The sequence below is a fragment of the Canis lupus genome, chromosome 8 (genome assembly GCF_048164855.1).
Source record: "Canis lupus baileyi chromosome 8, mCanLup2.hap1, whole genome shotgun sequence".
Lineage (NCBI taxonomy): Eukaryota > Metazoa > Chordata > Mammalia > Carnivora > Canidae > Canis > Canis lupus.
The window spans coordinates 76334115-76355923 of NC_132845.1; the positions used below are offsets into that span (position 1 = coordinate 76334115).

General features: G+C 35.6%; 1 protein-coding gene and 1 non-coding gene across 6 annotated transcripts in view; both read right to left on the bottom strand.

Moving 5' to 3' along the window:
- The window catches only part of LOC140639123 (S-adenosyl-L-methionine-dependent tRNA 4-demethylwyosine synthase TYW1), a 239312-nt gene that overhangs the window by 60167 nt on the left and 157336 nt on the right, over positions 1-21809 (bottom strand). For all 5 annotated transcript variants that reach the window (XM_072837582.1, XM_072837579.1, XM_072837583.1 and 2 more), the window contains one exon: positions 4929-5039. In XM_072837582.1, the coding sequence (XP_072693683.1) occupies positions 4929-5039 (111 nt within the window). The remainder of the gene's footprint in view (positions 1-4928; positions 5040-21809) is intronic.
- Positions 9121-9227, bottom strand: LOC140639281 (U6 spliceosomal RNA). Its single transcript, XR_012036053.1, has one exon. It is a non-coding gene; the product is annotated as a U6 spliceosomal RNA (small nuclear RNA).

The following is a 21809-nucleotide window of genomic DNA, read 5'->3' on the forward strand; positions in this document are numbered from 1 at the left end:
GAAGGGCTGCACCTTGTTCCCGTCTGTACCCCCAACAAATCAATGCTGAATGACTTGAAGATCAAATCATATATTCTTTTTTCTACAGGACAGTAAACTCCAGAACCCTCTTCTGATCTAATATAAAATTTCATTCATATTATTCAGGATTTTTCTACTCTTTAACAATTGACTATGAAGCAACTGATGAACCGCAGTTAGGGACTGCTACATGAATAACTGGTAATCTTACCATTAATGTTACCTTTGTACAAAGAAAGGGAGGGAGGTCAGGTTAAGACATTTGTTTTACAAATGCACTTGCAAGGATTGCGTTCTGTAGACAGTTCAGTGCCAACAGTGTAAAAGTGGTTTAAATCATCTCACAACAAATAATTACTGAGCACTTAACTATTCTCAAGATGCAATGCAAGGCAGAGAATATAAAGACAGTATTTCATTTACAAATGGACTGTGCTATGAAAATTTCTCGATACGGCAGATGTTTATAACATGAAACACATTTTCACACACAAGCAAGCAAATAATGATCACTAAGATTCTTAGGCTAGCAAATAAAGGCCTATTTAAGTCTAATGAAGCTAAAATATATGTTCATTTACAGGGAATAAACAGAAAAATGTTTTATTAGACTAGCAGTAAAAGAAAAGAGGGAATCAATATAATAAAGAAATAGCTTCTATTGATTCAGTTTAAATAAATGTGTTTAAAGAAAAGTGATCTAAAATTTACTGAATCAAAGCATATATTATCTCACTGAATTCTCAAACCTATTACAGTGATACTATTATTCTAATATTAATATTGAGGACATTTACATTCAAAGAGGATCAGTAACCTGTCCCAGGCTAAATTCGTACTTTTAGAAATATATCAAAGCTGTGCTCCTCCCCATCCCCCACGAAACTCCAGTATGTGCTGACCAGAAGAGACCCCTGTGCGTGCACGCAGGCAATGCTCGCACACTCCCAAATGCCAATACAAAAGACATGAACAGTACTGTGTGTGCTTCTGCAGAGAGCCCCAGGCCTGTCACTAGCCCAGGGTCTATTTGTATTATCAAGTTCACATCTTCAGGGCATTTATGTGACCCTGAAGTAGTACTATTAAAATTTTAATGCCAAGCCCTTGTGAGGGTCAGGCCCTGGGAGACTCTTTTTTTTAAATCAAGAGCATGGGTGAAAGACAAACTTCGAAGTACCATCTGTGTCACTGGGTGAATTTAGTCCTAATTTGTGCTTTTGTTGAAAGTGAAAGGGCATAGGATTTTGTGCTTTAAATCCAAGCCCCATCTCTACCACCAGGGTGGTCTCTATTTTTTGAGCCCCAAAGGAACTCCCTTATAGACCTGACAGATGGCTCTGCTCTCAAAGTTATGTTTATTATAGCACAGTTACTTCTAAGTGTTTGCTTTTGGAGGAATCTGAGGTTACTTAGCCCACTATATTGCTAGCTCTCATCAAATGTTTTTCGGAGAGGGTTTGTTACTATTAATTTTACAAAACCCTCCATTTTAGAAAATTTTTCACTTTAATTAATAAGACAACAATTAAAGTGCCTTTTCAGATGTTAAACTGTTGAACTCTATTAAATAGAAAAGCCTGCCTTCTCCTTTACTGATTTCATTTCAATCACTGGGATTACAAAAGTAATCCATGCTCACTGTAAAAATTTGCAGAACATAAAGACGTGAAAAATAAAATCACTAAGCCTTTCTCAGCCTTTCTTCTAAATACGACACTGTGAACAGTATATGTCCTTCCATACTTTTCTTACATAAATATATCCAAATGTATATGGTTAAAAATGTAAACAAATAAAAAAAATGTAAACAAATAAATATTATCCTAGAACTTGTTCTGTTTCCTAAGTATACTATATTCTGCAAACATCCCTTTTGCTACTTCAGTTTATAAGAAGATACTTCATTAATCTGATAGACAAATAAGAGCTGAATTTAACAAAGTATGTGATCCAGTCCTCAATGGCACAGGAACACATAATGCAGGCCATTTCTCTCTTAGGCCTTCGGTAAGAAATGATCTGATCTCTACCAAGCTTTCCTCTTGATACAACTATTATCTGTTATATGCAATCATTTACATAACATAGGTTAGATTACATAAATCTCCAAGAATTTTTAAATAAGATCTCTCCAAGTTGCTCATTTTACTTCGTAGACTTGGCCTTGTTCAGTAAGACCATCCATTTCCCAAACAATGTATCTATATAAAATTTTGTATCTCTGGTGCTTTGATGAAGCCTGGTACATGGAGAGAGATGAAAAATATCTGTTGAATGCAGGAGTAAAATAGTAAAGTGGAAATCTCATTTGAAAGAAACTATGTTATTGTAACATCTCAGTTATAGACAAAAGGCTTTATTTCTGAGTTACATTAATAGTTTGTCAAACTAAAAAATACCAATCAGAGAATGATACTACTTATAAAGTAGACATCTTTCTTTTAAAAATAACACTGGTTGATTCTTTTCTGTAAACAAGGAAGGAAGGAAAGAGGGGAGGAAGGGAGAAAAAAGGTGACTGTGTGGTCTGGCCAACTTGCTTTATAATAGAAGTTTTACTGCAGCATCATTGGAAGCAGCATTCTTTAATAGCTAAGTCATAAATTAAAACACCATTAATCCCTGATGCTGGCAAGGTTTTCTTAAGCTGACACATACACTGCAGATGCAGTTTGCATCTTTGCATCATTAGAGCTCTTGCCAAGAGTAGCCTTTTAAAATTAAGAGCAATTTCAAAATAAAAGAGTGTCTTTGACCTGACTACAGATGTAATGCTGCACACTCAGACAACAACATTTCATCTCTTCCCACCTCCCCGCCCCTTCAGGGTACAGTACCATAGAAGGCGGGACTTACTAAAGGACAGTTGTGAAACTGAAACATCCTCTGAAATGACAGAGTACAACCACTTCATACACATACACTGACGAGTGGAGCTATTGGAGACTGGATGAATTTTCCAGTCACCTTTTCTCATTTTGTGGATTCTTAGGTGTCCAAAAAACCACATGCCTTCTAACACTCCACAGCTTTAACTATCATGGCATGCTGGCGATTTCCAAATTATTAACAGACAGCCCTGTCTTATCCCCAGATCTCCAGGCTTATATAACCTATGGCCTATTTGAACCTGTCCTCGGATATTGAAATGATCTCTCCAATGATTGAGACCAAAATAGAACTTGTGAAATTACTCCCCAAATTTGTCACCCTCTTCCACTGGTCTTTTCCACCTCAGGAAACTGTTCCACAGCCATACAATTGCTTAAGCCAAAAACCCAGGTGATATTCTTGATTCTACTTGTTTTTTCACTCCCTGCATCTCATCAAGGTCTATCGGTTCTACTTCAAAAATTTATCCCAAGTATACCCACTACTTTCCAACTATATTGCCAATGACCTTCCCCAAGCCAACACATCTCTTGCTTTAGAACTAGTCTACCTATTCCTATTCTGACCCTCTATAATCCATTCATGGCAGCAGTGGTGTGATCTTTTAAAATCATAAATGAGATCACATTACTCTCCAGCTTAAAACTTGCCCAGTACATCTACTATTCAAAAAGCTTACCATAAACTTAGTATAAAATCTAGTTCTTTTCTTGCTTGAAAGTTCTAACAAAATTTGGCCCCATCCCACCTCTGTGATTCATCTTGTGTCTCTGCCAACTTCCGCTGCCCCACTGAGATCACATGGGACCTCTGAACACTACTTGAGCCATCTGCTCAGAAGGCTCTAACCCCAAGCCTTTGTGTACTGTATTGCTTCTTACTATTTAGGAATCAGTTGTAAAAAAAAAAAAAAAAAAAAAAGTTATCTCCTCAGAAAAGCCTTCCTGCTTATGAAATCTAAAACAGCCAATTACAAAATCTAGCAAAACAGTATCTGCCATTTGACAAACCAAACCACTCACAGGAATCCATCCCAAAGAAACACTGGCAAAAACAGGCCAGAGACAACCAGACATTACATTACATACCACTAATCAAATAATCTTGAAATGCAAACACACACACACCTGATCAGGATTGTCTTGTTCTAACTACCAAACTACAGAAAAATCGGAATATAGATATAGGGAACCGGAAGTAGCCATCATAAATGACCCATGTTCTTCAACAATATTACTGATGTGGGAGGTGAGGCAGAGGAGAGAGAACAAATGGAAAAGGAACTAACAGTTTAAAGGAAATTTACGGGAGCAACAAGCCAATTACAGTCAATGTCCCTTATCTGGATCCAGATTCACAAATACCGTTTAAATAAGACGAAATAATTGGTCAGGTTTAAAGCCTATTTCCGATACTTGAATGACTATTGTTAAAACTGTTCAGTTGTGGGAGCAGTATTCAGGTTGTTTAAAGTGACTGTATACCTTTTAGAGACATATCCTAAACAGTTAAGGATGAGTCAAATAATGTGGGGTTTTGCTTCAAAATAACAGGGTAAGGCAGAGAAAATGGGTATGGGTAGAGCTGAAATAAGACTGGTCCTGAGTTGGTAATTTTCAAAGCTGGGCGATGACTGGGCGATGGAGGGTCATTAGACCAGTTTCTCTACTTCTGCTTATGTTTGAAATTCTCCCCAATAAAAGTTTATTTTAAAGCCAACCAATTCCTCACTACAACACTATTTCTTAGCATACTAATATTACAATGTAGTTTTTAATTACTGATTTTGTATTGACTGTCTACCTCTCCATAAATATGAGCTTTATAAGAGCAAACGCTTAGTCTTTACTGTTATGATCCCCAATGCCTAGAACTGCCAGGTTCTTGATTCATATTTCTGAATGTATAAATAAAACATGTAGGACCCCCTGTAGAGTTTTAAAAGATGCTAATTTCACTGTGGCCAACAAAGCACCACCGGAAATGTGATGACGTGGCCGGCAGGAGCTTACCTTCACTTCGATGAAGTCAGGATTCCCCAGGGACACCAGCTCAGCATAGGCCTGGAGTTCATCCACATTCCATGCTTTCACTAGAGTCAGTCTGTACACGGTACGCTGTTGCTAAAACAAAGGAAAAGCCAACTCTGTTTTTATCTTGGTAGACAGTCACACCTAGGAAGGTTTTCAAATTTCCACAGTAAGAATCCAGGTAAGGTGAAATTCAGCATGAACTTTTATAAACTGAAGTTATATTTTGTAGAAAGATGAAAAAATGTATACTAATGTAATAAGATTCCCATAAGACTTTTAAAGGTGCAGATACTGACATATATCTTTTCTTATAATCTCTAACATAGTTTTAGATACCCAAATGTTTCTTGACAACTACACACTTGAGTTAGATTTAGTAAGGAATAGTAAATTGACCGAATAGTTTAAGACTGTTGAAAATTAATTCAAATAACCTACAGGCTTTCAGGTACCAATCACTCAAGTGTTTAGGATAAGAATTTCTAATTACTTGTCTTCTTTCCTACTTTCTCACCATTAATGATCACTTGTTGGTAGAAAAGCACATTTATGAATTGTCAGTGTTGTCACCTATTTACCATTTACCCAAGGAGCTTCTGCTTTTCTGAAAAGCAATTAGACAATAGACATCAAAGGCTTTAAAAAGTTTATGCCCTTTGACTTTTTTCCCCTCAAATGTCATTTATTAAATACAATTCCAGAGAAATTAGCAGATATAAGGAAGTCTGGGAAGTGGGTACAGTACACAGACCTCTTTATATCACACAGAAGGTCAAAATAAAATGAGCTACAGGCAAAAAGCCAGTGATGCAACTATGGTCCATTCATCTGGAGAAGTTCCACCCCTGTTCCCCACTTCCCCCAGCCCTTCCCTTTGACTTTCTTTGTAGCTCCCTTCTAGGACCCAAAGACACATTTTTAAATGTTTGAAGGCTTATTTCAACATCTCAGAACATTACTAACAACATTTTAAAACCTAAAGCAAAAAAATTAAAAAAAATAAAACCTAAAGCAAGAGTGGGGGTGGGGGCAGGATCTATGACTACCCTATAACCAATAGTGTATGGCAAAGGTGGTATGAAGTACGTGCTTATGTGTGCATGATTACACATCCATCTGCAGCACGTTCCCAGGCAATATCCATGCTGCTAAAACTCAAAGCATGCTTTAAGTAGCAAGGCTCAAGATACTTGAGAAAAAAAGTGAGGTGAGAAATGAACAAAATGATATCAATCTTTCTACTTTTGTCTAAGTTTGAAGATTTCTGTAATTAGTAAAAAAAGAAGAAACACTTGAGATCTTTAATGAAAAAAACTAATGGAGGCAGCCATACCAGAAAACTAGCCATACCATAAATTATTTTAAAAACAGTATATAATGCATGAAAAGACAAATCTTCCAGATTCCTCTTACATATCTAGAATTCACCTAACAAAAAATGGTAGAGAACTGCAGACCACTCTCATTTGTACTTATATACACAAAATGTCACAGAAATTTTAGCAATTAATAAGATTTAGCACTATGTTAAAAGTTCTAGGAATGTGGGATGTTTAGGTGGCTTAGTTGGTTGAATGTCCAACTCTTGATTTCGGCTTAGGTCACGATCTCAGGGTTGTGAGATGGAGCCAAGCCAGGCCCTGTGCTTAGCGAAGAGTCTACTGGAGATTCTCTCTCTCCTTCTCCCTCTGCTCCTTACCCTGCTCATACTGTCTCTCTAAAATAAACAAAATCTTTTTAAAAAATTCTAGGAATGCAAAATCTTAAAAAAACTCTAAGATTCATCACATGGTTCAACACAAAAAAAAAAAATCCATATGGTCATCTTCAGAGCTACACAAAGATATTTGATATAACTTAAAAGCCATCCCTAATTTTAAAACAAAACTGAGTAAACAAATCAAAGGCCATTTTAGTTACCAAACTAAATAATTAAAACACATCTTTAACATATAGAGAATACTCTCCAGTTAATAGTCAATGTCATTCTCAGTCATTTAAAAAATACAGGCATTCTCATTTAGTCATACTAACAAAATGTCCACTCTGTTATTTTTATCAATACTTCCCCTGAAAGTTAAAATCAAAGCAATAAGGCAAGGGAACAACAATTATTGGATACTATACAAAAAATAATTACTTGCAAATGATATAACTGGCTTCTTGGAAACCTTAGAAAGTCAACTAAAAAATGTTAAGGAAGATGGCCAGTTACTAAATCAAAGTACAAAAAGGAACAGCTTTCCTAGCATAGATTAGTGGAGAAAACTGGATGCTGGGGCCAGATTGAATCCCAGACCACATACTTAGCTACCTTTACCCCTCTGTTCCTCAGTTTCTTTCTTTTTTTTTCTTTAAAAGATTTTATTTATTTACTTGAGAGAGAGAAAGAGAGAGCAGAGAGAGAGAGGGAGAAGCTAACTCCCTGCTTAGCAGACAGCCCAACATAGGACTCGATCCCAGGACCCCGGGATCATGACCTGAGCCAAAGGTAATGACCTTAATGACTGAGCCACCCAGGCGCCACTGTTCGTAGTTTCTACCCTGTGTAAAATGAGGGTCCTACACAGATAAAAAGCACGAATTCATGTAGAACTTAGAACCCAGACTGATAGCAGGAAGTCCTAAATAGTATTAGTTACTAGATGCCATCAACAACTAATTATGAAATGCAAGGCCAGGAAAATTCTACTTAAATTATAAAATACATTTTTAAAATACCTAGTGATTAGTTTGTGAAATAACATGGATAGTGAAGAAAATAAACTTCTGAGACCTAAACAAAAACTTACCTACATGGAGAGCCAGGACAGATTTATAATGTTAACTCCAGTGGGAGTTTAAAATTCCTTGGAACAAAAAAACTGGCAACGATACCAACAGTAACACTAGCAGGAATTAGCAATTACTCAGCACTTACCACATGCCAGCTGTTGTTTTAAGTGCTTAATATCATAGCGAAGACTCCAATATTTGTCTAATCTTTACAACAAATCTTACAAAATAGGTTTGATTATTATCTTCACATTACAGTTACGAAATTGAGGCCTAGAGCTATTGAATAAATTACTCAAAGTTACATAGCTGGAAAGTAGCAAGGCTGGGATATGAACCCGAATAGTATGGCTCTCTCTCACTCTGCTAAACCTTTTTAAATTGTGAAATGAAACATACAAAGAGAAATGTATATAAAACATGTATGTGTAGCTAAAAGGGTTATTAGCATAAAGAAAACACCCATTACTTGGCCACTATCCATTCCCTTTGTCCCAAAGACACCTAATATCCTGACTCTCACATTACAGTTTAAGATTTATGCCTATGTTTGAAATTTATGTAAATGGAACCATTATCCTTTTGTGTTTTGCTTCTGTCATTCAACATATTTATAAAATTCATCCATGTCACTGGATGTTCACATTTGCTCATTTTCATTGTTATCCAGTATTCCATTATTTGCATATATAACAATTTATTCAACTATTCCCCTACTGATAGACATTTGGATCATTTCCATTTTCAGCTGTTATGAAACAATGTTGTTATACTTTTTTGACACTGGCGTTTAATTCTGCCAATTTTAGGAAACTGTTTGAAATGCTATTATGACATACACTCTTTTAGGTCTGGCTTTTTTCACAGAATTTGACATTTGTGAGATTATCCATACTGTTGGACATGGCTGTACAGACAAATTCATTGCCATTTTGTACTTCATCATATGAATATACTACTAGTGAAAGTTGTATCTTTGTTTTTCCCCAGTTTGGGTCTCTTACAAAATAATGTTGCCATCAGTGTTATTTACTTAACTCCTGAGATGCACAAGAGCACGTAATTTTCTTGGAGCATCTGAGAGCAGAAATGCTGGGTCATTGGATGTGTATTCCTGCAATTCTAGCAGGTGCTGCCAATCCGGCTTCCAGAATCATTCCACCTTACTTCCACCTGCGGTGTCTCAGTTCCAGTTATTTCTCTTCTTCAACAATACTTGGTGTTGTTAGTGTTTAAAATTTGCCAGCCTTGCATTGTTTTATTTTGTATTGGCCTGATTACTAAATAAGTTGATTATGTTTCTGGTCATTTAGATGTGGGCTTTTATGAAGTACTTGTTCAAGTGTTTTAAATATTTCTCTATTGGGCTGTCTTTTCCCTACTGATATATTTTTTTTTAAATATGGAGCACTTCATGAATTTGCATGTCATCCTTGAGCAGGAGCCATGCTAATCTTTTCTGTATTGTTTCAACTTTAGTATATGTGCTGCCAAAGCGAGCACTGATATATTTTTCTAAATTTTTATATATTCTGGCTAGATGAGGACTATTATAAACATCTTGGAAATCGTTTCATACACTTTATGGTTTTCCTTTTCCTTTTTACTTTCTTTGTATCTTTTCATCAGCAAAGTAACTAATTTTCATACCTTTTTATCTATAGCATACTTATAATCAAATTGCTACAGACAAAGAGAAGCATTAGGGGGTTACCGGAAAAGAAATACCACTGGACTTCATTAGTTTATTTCAAATTATCAGCTTCACATCTGGGTTTTAGCTGTGTCTGTGGGGGGCTTACTCAATGGAATCATTTCAGAGACTTTATTTAAAGTCTGTTTAAAATTAGTTAAAGCAATTCCTAAGGTCTCTAGAAGAACAAAAGGGTGTTAGACTCTAGTTAGATTAGATTAAAACAAAAACTGGGTGCAGATGTTGCTTGAAAGGTGAAAGCTAGAATTTCCTTTACAAAGGAAACACTTAACACTGTTATTTTATCCTTCTTTTTGTTAAAAAAAAGAAAGAAAGAAAAGAAAAAAAAAGAAAAGAAAAGAAAAGAAAAGAAAAGGAAAAAGAAAAGAAAAGAAAGAAGAGTGTGAGCTGGATTGTATTCATTTAATTTGAATTAAACTTTTGTTTTTTCCGTTTGGGGACTTAGTACTTTTAATTTGCATAGGCTTTGGAATGGTTATTACTACAGAATTTTCAGAATGTGGTATGTTATCTAGTAGGAACAGATATAGCGTGATACCATGGAATACAAAAATGAGGATGAAAGTATTTAATTGGGGCAAACAGCTTAGCTACCTGTTGTTTGTGGACAGTGTTATTTGTAAAATGTCACAATGTGATTTGTCAAAAATGTCAAAAAGTTGGCATGTTATAATTTCATGTATTTTCTGTTAAATCTGAGAATCTAAGATGCCCCTGACCTGCACCGGTGGTGCACAGTGACACAGTAATATCGGGGGGAAGGGGAGATATTTGCAAGTACTATCATATCTAATGTGGCTGGTCTCTAGCAAGAGACCTAGATGTTCACCTCTAAAATTTAGACCAGATCTTTGTGACAGATTTTAAATTTGGGTTTTAACTTACGTTGTTTCTTAGGGGAAGCAATACATGAACTGAAAATACATGGACTAAAAACTGAGGTCAAAATAGCAAAGGTAAATGTTCAGTGCTTATCAAAGAGAACTGAGGGAGAAAAGGACTAGGTCAAAAAGGCCTGAGCAGTCAGAAGGATGGGAGAAAGGAGGAAAATGTGTAAGATGAACAAAGAACCACAGAGTGACAATTATGTTCTGGCTCTGGTGCCAGATGTGTGAATCCAGGTGGGCCCTCTGTGTCTCTGCTTAAATAACATCAGTGTTATTTCCTGGGGATTTAATTTATTTAATGGGGACAGTAATAGCGTCAGCATCTTGTAGTACTGTCGTAAGAAGAACTAAAACAAAGGGCTCAGAACATGGTCTGGCACAAATACGGGTAGCAATAAATTTTAGCCACTATCGCCAGCACCACCAGTAGCAGCTCCACAGATTCACTGGTTACCCAACCAATAGTCACTGGGTCCCTCTCTACACCAGGCATAAGGCGCTGGAGATACAGCAATGAACAAAGCAAACAAAGTGCTGTCTGTTGTATAATTTACATTCTATTCTGCTAAATAAAACCAGAGTCAGAGAAAATTAGCAACAGTAGTAATACCAAAAGAGGAGAGGAGCCAAGAAACTAGCAGAGGTAAGACTCCACCACTGCTGCTTTTTGCACTATCTCCTCAATTTACAAAAACCAAAGTGAATATTGAACAAATTGCATGCTTGTTAAAAAGTCAATTCTGGAGCAGCCCGGATGGCTCAGCGGTTTAGTACTGCCTTCGGTCCAGGGCGTGATCCTGGGGACCTGGAATCGAGTCCCATGTCAGGCTCCCTGCATGGAGCCTGCTTCTCCCTCTGCCTGTGTCTCTGCCTCTCTCTCTCCCTCTCTCTCTCTCTCTCTCTGAGTAAATAAAATCTTAAAAAAAAAAAAAAAAGTTAATTCTGAATGATTTAAAGCCAAAACAAAAACAAAACACAAAAAGACAAAAAAACTCCTCAAAATTAAAACAATTCCTCACCAATGACTATTGTTGCTAAAAAGAAATGAACATTTAATACCTCTACTAGAAACTGGGCAATCTATCAAACTCCTTAGAAACCACACCTATTATTGAAATGGCTTTAAAGAAGTTTTATACTATTTGTGGGAGACAAAAAAAAAAAAGTGTCAATCTGATAAATTAAATAAATAAAGAATGAGAAAATAAATTCGAAGATATAACTCATGATGCAACCAAATGAAACATTCTTTACATTCAAAGATAAGCAGGAAAACTATTGTAGAATTACTCTTAAAAAAATTAAGTAGGAGCACCTGGGTGGCTCAGTTGGTTAAGTGTCTGTCTTCAGCTTAGGTCATGATCCGAGAGTCCTGGGATCAGCCCCACATCAGATTCCCTTCTCAATAGGGAGTCTGCTTCTCCCCCTCCTTCTGCTCTTCCCTGCCATGTGCTCTCTCTCTCTAATAAATAAATAAAATCTTAAAAAAAATAAATTAAGTAGCCAATCAATTTCAACCTTAATGAACAACTGAAGATGCAGATCAAGGAAAGAGGGTAAAAAAAAAAGTTATAAGACTCAGTGAAGAAAGTCTGATTCAACAGGAAATCAGTAAAGAAAACACATCAAGCCACTAATAATGTTTATTTCCCAAAAAGAAAGAGAAGGGTTGTAGGTTTATTATTTATGTTTCTTCTTAGAGATATGTAAAACACCACGAAGTATACTAACATACACATTACAAATCTCAGAAAAAAAAAAAAACAAACAGCAACAAGAATATTTGAAAAAAGGATGGCCAAAAACTTCAAAAATTTAATGAAAAACATAAATCTACATATCTAAGAAGCTCAAAAAACTCCAAAAAGGATAAATTCAGAAAACCATACTAAGACACATTATAATGAAACTGTCAAAAGACAAAAAGAATTGAAAGCCACAAGACAGAAGTGTTTTATCAGATATGAGATCCTTGATGAGATTAAGAGCCAATTTCTCATATTTCTCATCAACAACCATAGTAGTTAGGAGGCAGTGGGATGACATTTAAACTGCTGGGGGGGGGGGGGGACTGTCAACCAGGAATATTATACCTGTCAAAACTATCCTTCAAAGATAAAGGAAAAACTAAGCCATTCCCAGATGAAGAAAAGCTGAGGGAGTTCACTAAGAGCAGACCTGCCCTTGGAGAAACAGAAAAGGGAGTCTTTTAGAACAACAGGAAATGATACCAGACAGTAACCTGAAACCAAAAGAAGAAATAAAGAACTCCAATAAAAGAGTTAATAAATACATTAATAAATATAAAAGCCAATATTACTCATTTTTGAGTTTCCTATTTTTGTTTCCTAGGTGATTTGAAAGACATCTACACAAAACAGTTTAACTACAGATCTACAGATTTATATTAACAGGTATGCAGTGTATAAAGATGTAACTTGTGAAATTAACAACATAAAAGGAGGAAGATGGAGTTTTGTAGGATTAGTTTTTGTATGTAACTAAAGTTAACCTCGCAGGAATTCAAACTAGACTGTTCTAAAGCAAAAGTCTTGGGCTGCCTGGGTGGCTCAGCAGTTGAGCATCTGCTTTTGGCCCAGGGCGTGATCCTGGGGTCCTGGGATCGAGTCCCGATTCAGGCTCCCTGTGGGGAGCCTGCTTCTCTCTCTGCCTGTGTCTCTGCCTCTCTCTGTGTCTCTTATGAATAAATAAATAAAATCTTTTTAAAATTAATTAATTAATTGTCTTAGTAGTTGAAACCCCATAATAACTATTAAGAAAATAACTAAACAAATATACAAACAAAATGAAGAATCAAAAACTACACTGGAAAAAAATCAATCAAATAAAAAAGGGCAGCACTGGAGGAAACGAGAAACAAAAAAATATGTAAGACATATAGAAAAGAAATAAAAATCATACAAGTCTTCATCAATACATCACTTTAAGTTGATTAAATTAACCCATTAAAAGACAGAATGGATTTTTCTTTAAAATTTAACCACTTCTGGGGATCCCTGGGTGGCGCAGCGGTTTGGCGCCTGCCTTTGGCCCAGGGCGCGATCCTGGAGACTCGGGATCGAATCCTACATCGGGCTCCCAGTGCATGGAGCCTGCTTCTCCCTCTGCCTGTGTCTCTGCCTCTCTCTCTCTCTCTCTCTCTCTCTCTGTGTGTGTGTGTGTGTGACTATCATAAATAAATAAAAATTAAAAAAAAAAAGAAAAACTTAACCACTTCTATGCTGTCTGCAAGAGAGATTCACTTTAGATCCAAAGACACAGATAAGTGAAAGGATGGAAAAATTGCATTCCATGCAAATGGTAACCAAAAGAGAGCTGGGGTGGCTCTACTAACATCAGACTAAATAGATTTTAAGTAAAATATTGTTACAAGAGCCAAGAAAGGTCCTTATATATTGATAAAACGGTTAACTCATTAAGCTATAACATTTATAAACACACACACACACACACAAACACACACACTAAACAACAGGTACACACAAGGTATCTTCAATAAGATTAACAGCTAATTTCTCATCAGGAGTATTGCCAAACCAGGAAATCCCACACGAGCCTTTGGTGTCCAGAGTTTTTATTTGGAGCTCCATCACATATGGCCCACATGGCTAAACTTGGGTTTCCAGACCCTCCTAGAGGTTCAGAGTCATACTTTTAGTTATTAGTTCCCCTGGAGATTAGAACTAATAATGAAATTAATTAATAATGAAACTAGTAAGGTTACAAAGCCTCCACCATAAATTGTATCTTTAGACCAGTGGCCAAAGTCCCTAGGCAAACAAAGATATTCCTATCAGGGAGGGCATTCTGAAAATCAAGAGATCATCTCCCAGTATCCAAAGGCAAAAGCCATACACATCTTAGGTAAAGTTAATTTTTCACTACACAACACCAATAGGTCAGAGAAAAAACAAAAAGGGAAAATACTTTGCAATAAATAAAAATAAGACCATAACATATCAGAAATTATGGAAAACTGAAAAAGCATTGCTTGGAGAAAAACTAATAGCTGTAAACACCTACATAAAAATAAAAAAAATATCTCAAAACATTAACCTAAGTTCACATCTCAATGTAGAAGAGTAGTTAAGCCAAAAGGGAAAAGTGAGAAAAAAATAATAAAGATGAGAACAGAAGTAAAAGGGAGAATGGAGAAAACACTGGAGAAGAAAGAATATCCAAGTTGGTTCTATGAAAATATTAACACAACTGACAAACCTGTAACCAGACTAAAAAAGAGAGAGAAGACACATCTAAAATCAGAAATGAAAGTGGAGACAATACTGCAAACCTTGCAGAAATATAAAGGAGTATAAGAGAATACTGTGAACAACTGTATGCCAACAAATTAGATATAACCTAAATTAAATGGACAAATTCCTAGAAACACACAAATTACCAAAAATGAGTCACAGAGAAATGGAAAATCTGAACAAACCTATAACGAGTAAAGAGATTGAATCAGTAATTAAAAAAAAAAAAAAAAAAAAACTCCCAACCAAAAAAAGTCCAGAAACAGATGGTTTCACTGGTGAATTCTGTCAAACACTTCAAGAATAATTCTCAAACTCTTCCCATTAACAGAAGAAAAGGGAACACTTTTAAATTCCTTCTCTGAGGCCAGCCATTACCTTTGAACCAAACCAAACAAAGATATCACAAGAAAATATCCAGTATCCCTTATGAATATAAATGCAGAAATGCTCAATGAAATCCTATCAAACCAAATCCAATAGCTATTAAAATATTACGCAGGATAACTAAGTGGGATTTATCCCAGGAATGAAAAAGTAACATACTGCATGAATTCACTTTATGAAATATCCAGAACAGGTGTATCCTTAGAAAGAGAAAGCAGATTTGTGGTTGTCAGCAACTGGGTAGGGAGGATGGAGAGTATCTACTCACTGTATACAAGACTTTATTTAGGAATGATGAAAATGGTTAGGAACTAGGTAGAGGCAGTAATTAAATAACATCATGAAGGTACTAAATGCCAGTGCATTCTCCATTTCAAAATGGTTAACTTTATGTTATTTGAATTTCAGCTCAATAAAAAATAAAAAATCTCTGTCAAAATTCCGGCTGCCCATTTTTCAGAGAGGAGAGGAAAGCTGATTTTCAAGATGCATACAGAAATGCATATGGACCCAGAGAGCCAAAATAACTCTGAAAAAGAACAAATTTGTGGAACTCACACTTTCTGATTTCAAGACTTACACAAAGCTACCCTAACCAAGATTGTATGATACTGGCATAAGAACAGGTCTATGGATTAATGGAATAGAATTGAGTCCAGAAGTGAACCCACATGTATATAGTCAACTGATATGACAAGCATGTCAAATCCATTCAATGGAGGAAAAATAGTTTCTTCGACAAATAGTCCTGAGATAACTGAATATTCACATGCAAATATATGAAGTGGAACTCCTACTTCATACTATACATGCAAATTAACTCAAAATAGATCAAAGATCTATATGTAAGAGCTAAGTCAATGAAACTCTGAAAAAAAACATGAGGACAAGTTTTGGATTAGGCCATTAGATATGACACCAAAAGCACAAGCAACAAATGAAAAAAAAAATAAGTTGAAATTCATCAAAATGAAAAATTTTTATGCTTCAGTCTGGTGGTTCCTCAAAAAGTTAAACACTCAACTACCATATGACCTAACATTTCCATTCCTAGGCAAATACAACTGAAAGAATTAGAAACATAGGTTCACACTAAAACTTGAACATGAATATTCACAGCTTGTTATTCTCTCTTTTTAAAAAATACTTTATTTATTTACTCATGAGAGACACAGAGAAAGAAGCAGAGACATAGACAGAGAAGCAGGCTCCATGCAAGGAACCCGATGCAGGACTCCATCCCAGGACTCCTGGATCATGCCCTGAGCCAAAGGCAGACACACTCAACCACAGAGCCACCCAGGCGTCCCACAGCTTGTTATTCTTAAGAGCCAAAAGGTAGAAACAACCCAATGTCCATCAGCTGAAGAATGGATGAACAAAATGTAGTGTGTATCCATACACTGGAGTATTATTCAGCTAGAAAAACAAAGAATGAGGTTCTGATTCAAGCAATTACATGAATGGATCTTGAAAACAATTATGCTAACTGAAAGAAGCCAGACACTATTAAAATGGTCTGGAATGAGATAATGCTAACAGTTGCACAATTTTGTGAATAAGCTAAAAGCCAGTGAATTTATACACTTTAAAAAGGTAAATTTATGCTGTATGAATTATATCTCAATTTTAAAAAATAAGACTGAATATCCATAAGTATCTTAGGAAGTCAGAATGTGAATGCCAATCTAAATACAGGAAAGAAAAAAAGGAAATACCTATAAAATATGGTGAGCTATCAGAAAAATCAATACTGTTAAAATGTCTGTAATACCCAAAGCTACCTATAGATTCAATGCAATCCCTATCAGAATTCCAATGGGATTTTTCACCAACCTAGGAAAAACAATCTGAAAATTTATATGAAATCATAAGAGACCCTCAAGGGCCAGCCAAAGCAATCTTGAGAAAAATGAACAAAGCAGGAGGCACACATATCCTGCTTTCAAAGTTTACTGCAAAGCTATTGTAATCAAACCAGCATGGCATGGACACAAAGACAGACACATAAACCAGTGGAACACAGAGTTGAAAATAAACTTCGGTATATACAGTCAACTAATCCTTGACCAGGGAACCAATATTTGAGCATTGAGAATACTCAATGGAGAAAGGATAGTCTCTTCAATAAATGCTGAGAAAACTGCATAATCACATACAGAGCAATGAAAATGGAGCCCTATCTTTCATCATTCGCCCTTTCATCAAAAATTAACTTGAAGTGGATTAAAGACTTCTATATGAACTGAAACCATATTTTTCATCAAAATTAACTTGAAGTGAACTAAAGACTTCTATATGAACTGAAACCATAAAATTTCTAGAAAATAACACAGGGAAAAAGTTCTCTGACACTAATCTTAGCAATGACTTTTTGGATATGACACCAAAAGTACAAGCAGCAAAAGCAAAAACAGACAAATGAGACTACATCAAACTAATCTTCAACAAAATGAAAAGTCATCCTACAGAATGAGAGAAAATACTTACAAATGATTTTCCGATTAAGGGCTAAAATATCTAAAGAACTACAACTCAATAAGCAAAAAAAAAAAGCCCCAAAAAACAAAAACAAAAAACCCAGAAACTGTCTGATTTTAAAATTGGGCAGAGGTAGGATACCTGGGTAGCTCAGCGGTTGAGCATCTGCCTTTGGCTCAGGGCATGATCCTAGAGTCCCAGATGGAGTCGAGTCCCACATTGGGCTCCTTGTGAGGAGCCTGCTTCTCCCTCTGCCTGTGTCTCTGCCTCTCTCTCTCTCTCATGAATAAATAAAATCTTTAAAAAAAAATGGGCATAGGAACTGAATAGACATTTTCCCAAAGAAGACATCCAAATGGCCAACAGGTACATGAAAAGACGCTCAATGTCACTTATCATCAGGGAAATGTAAATCAAAACTACAATGAGATATTTGCTCACACATATTAGACTAGCTATCCTTAAGACAACAAAAGAAAACAAGTGTTAACAAGGATGTTTAAAAAAGGGAACCCATTTTGGGTTTGGGGAACTGTGAGTGGGAATGTAAATTGGTACAGTCACTATGGTGAGCAGTATGAAGGATTCTCAAAAAATAAAAAGTAGAACTAGCATATGATCCAGCAACTCCATTTCTGGGTATATATCCAAAGGAAATGAAAACAGGATATTCAAAATAGCCAATATATGGAAACATCCTAAGTGACTATCAACAGATAAATAGTCAACGAACATGTGGTGGAATATTACGTTGGAATATTACTCAGCCAAGAGAAAGAAGAAAATACTCCCATTTGAGACAAAGTGGATAACCATGGGCATCAAAGGCATTATTATAATAAGTGAGGTAAATCAAAGAAAGAAATACAAATATAGCTGACCCTTGGACAACATGGGTTTGAACTATGTGAGTCTACTTATATAGAGATTTTCAGTAAATATATACATACAGTACTATAAATCTATTTTCTCTTTCTTGATGTTTTCAGTAACATTTTATTTTCTCTAGTTTACTTTATTATTACTTTATTATAACATTTTATTTTCTCTAGTTTACTTTATTATTATTAGTTTACTTTATTATACATAGTATAATACATAGAATATTCAAAACATGTGTCAGGGGAGTCAAAAGTTAATATGCAGATTTACCACTGCACAGGGGGTTCGTGCCCTGAACCCCTATGATGTTTAACAGTCAACAGTATGATATCATTTATATGTGGAATTTACAGTAGTTGAAGTCACGGAAACAGAGTAGAATGGTGGTTACAAGGTGCCAGGGCGTTGGGGAGTTGGAGAGATATTGGTCAAAGGGTACGAACTTGCAATTATAAGATGAATAAAGTCCTGGAGATCTAATGCACAGCATTGTGATTATAGTTAACAATATTCTATATTTTATACCAAAGTTGCTAAGAGATTAAACGTTCTCACCATAAAAAAAGATAATTATTGGATGTGATGGAAATATTATATATCATATTGCATTATATAAATGTATCAAATGAACACACCTTAAACTTACAAAATGTCACATGTCAATGATCAATTTTTATCTCAACAAAAAAAGAAATGAGTAACAAGTATGGATATATGATTTATTATAAAAACTGACACTATAGAACAAGGTAGTAAAAGAAGATATTTTAAATAAACAGTGTTGGGTGAAATGGATGTCCATGTAGGGGGTTAAAAGCATCCACAATTTTAAAAAAATTTTAACAGATTATGGACTTAAATGTGAAAGAAAAACAACAAAATTTTTAGAAAATAAGAATCTCTTCGTGATTTTCTTAAATGCTTTAAAACCACACTCAACAGAAAAGCAAGCATGATTAAGCTGGACTACATTAAATTTGCAACTTCTCCTTGTCAAAAGATATGAAAAAGAAAGAGACAAGCTATAGAATGAGAAAAGACATTTACTCATACCTATAATATGTAAATAACTTCTACAAACCAATAAGAAAAAAGATAAATGCAGAATGAATATTGACAAAAGCCATGAATGTCCCTGTATGGCTTTGAATAAGAATGCTTTTTCTGATTTAATGAGAGAACACTAACTTTGAAGAAAGTATCCTTCTCAAAACAGGGTATCCCAATGACCAATGAAGAGAAATTCAAATTAAATCTACAAGAAAATATTATTTCACAACCCACCACAAAAACTGACAAAAGAAACTGGTGGCAAGGAAGAAAAACAACTGATACACACTGCTGTTAGGAGTGCAAATTCATATATTACTTTAGAAATTATTTGGCATTAACTACTAAATGTGAATGCATGCATATCGAATGATCCAGGAATTCCATTCCTAGATATACAGCCAACATTAAAGAACAAATACATACACCAAAAGACACGTACAGGAATACTACTTGCAGGATGATTTGGGATAGCCAAAAACTGGAACAAATGACTATTCTTCAACAGTAAAATAGATGAACTGTAGCATATTTATATAATGAAATAGAAAAATGAATGGACTACAGCTATATACAACAAGGACAAATCTAATAACATAAAGCAAAATACAGCTGACCCTTGAGCAGCATGCATGTGAACTGCATACATCGACTTACTGAATTTCTTACAGTAAGTACTAGACATGTATTTTCTCTTTCTTACGACTTTAATAGCATTTGTCTTTCTCTTGCTTACTTTATTGTAAGAATACAGTACATACTACATATACAAAATAGGTGTTAGGTTTTTTTTAAAGATTTTATTTATTTAATCATGAAAGACAGAGAGAGAGAGAGAGGCAGAGACACAGGCAGAGGGAGAAGCAGGCTCCATGCAGGGAGCCTGATGTGGGTCCCAGGTCTCCAGAATCACACCCCGGGCTGAAGGCGGCACCAAACCCCTGGGCTATCAGGGCTGCCCAAAATATGTGTTAATTAACTATGTTATGGGTAAGGCTTTTGGTCAACAGCAAGCTATTAGTAGCTCGTTTTGGGGGGGCAAAAATTATATAAAGATTTTCAACTGCACAAGGGGTCAGCACCCCAACCCCAGCATTGTTCAAGGGTCAGTTCTGTACCATATGATTCCATTTCTATAAAGCTCAAAACCAGAGTAAACTGTCTTACAATATTAGAAGTCAAATGGTGATTAGTTTTAGACAGAAGAGGGGCTTATGACCAGGAGGGAAGATGAATGGTATAAAAAGGTGACTCTGAAGGTGCTCTTAATATTGTATTTTTTAAGCTTGCTGCTGAATATAGAGGTGTGATCATTTTGTAGTAATTCACCAAGCTGTCCACTTAAGCTCTGTGCACTTTTCTGTACATATGATATACTCTAGTAATAAATCCTTTAAGAGATAAAATACATGCAAAATGCTGGGAAAAGTCATTCATTTTTTTAAAGCCCTTCTATGTTATATACACACGTATTCATGAATAAAGTGATATATTTATTTGACTTGAAATATTCCAATGCCTTCTCCACCCTCAAAACAGAAAAGAGACAGATGAAACAAGAAATGAAGAGTGCCAATAGTTGTCAAAGTGAAGATCATGGTCATAGAGGAATTCATTCTATTATTCTCTTTTTCCTGTGTTTTAAAAATCTATGGGATCCCTGGGTGGCGCAGTGGTTTGGTGCCTGCCTTTGGCCCAGGGCGGGATCCTGGAGACCCGGGATCGAATCCCATGTTGGGCTCCCTGTGTCGAGCCTGCTTCTCCCTCTGCCTGTGTCTCTGCCTCTCTCTCTCTCACTGTGTGCATATCATAAATAAATAAAAATTTAAAAAAATCTATAATAAAAAGTTTAAAAATATATAACTGTGAGTTACACAGAATTCTGTTGTTTCTAATTAGGCAGTTTTCAGTGCTACATATTCTGGATGAGGTTATTATATCCCAGGACTACAGCTCTTAATTTCAACGATTTATCTTGACAGTTGCAATTCAAGACGAACTCGAGTTGAAGCTATGTCAAAACAAGATAAAATGGTCTCCTAAAATATGGTACTGAGTTACTAGTAATCAAAGAAATGCAAATTGAAGCAGTAATGAGGTACCATTTTGGGTTATCAAATTGGCAAAGATTTTTTTAAAATAGCAATATCCAAGTGCAGCCTAGAGTTTATCAAGACAGGCGTACTCACTCACTGATGGTAAAAGCAGAATTCAGTAAAAACATTTTGGAAAGTAACATGGCAACATGATTAAAGAACCTGAAAAATACTCAAATCTGTTGACCCAATAATTGCACTTCTAAAAATTTTGCCTTTGGAAATGATAAAAATTGTGGACAAATACTGATGAATAAGAATATTCATTCTGGCTTTATTTATAATAATGAGGTATTATTAACTCTCAAGAGCTT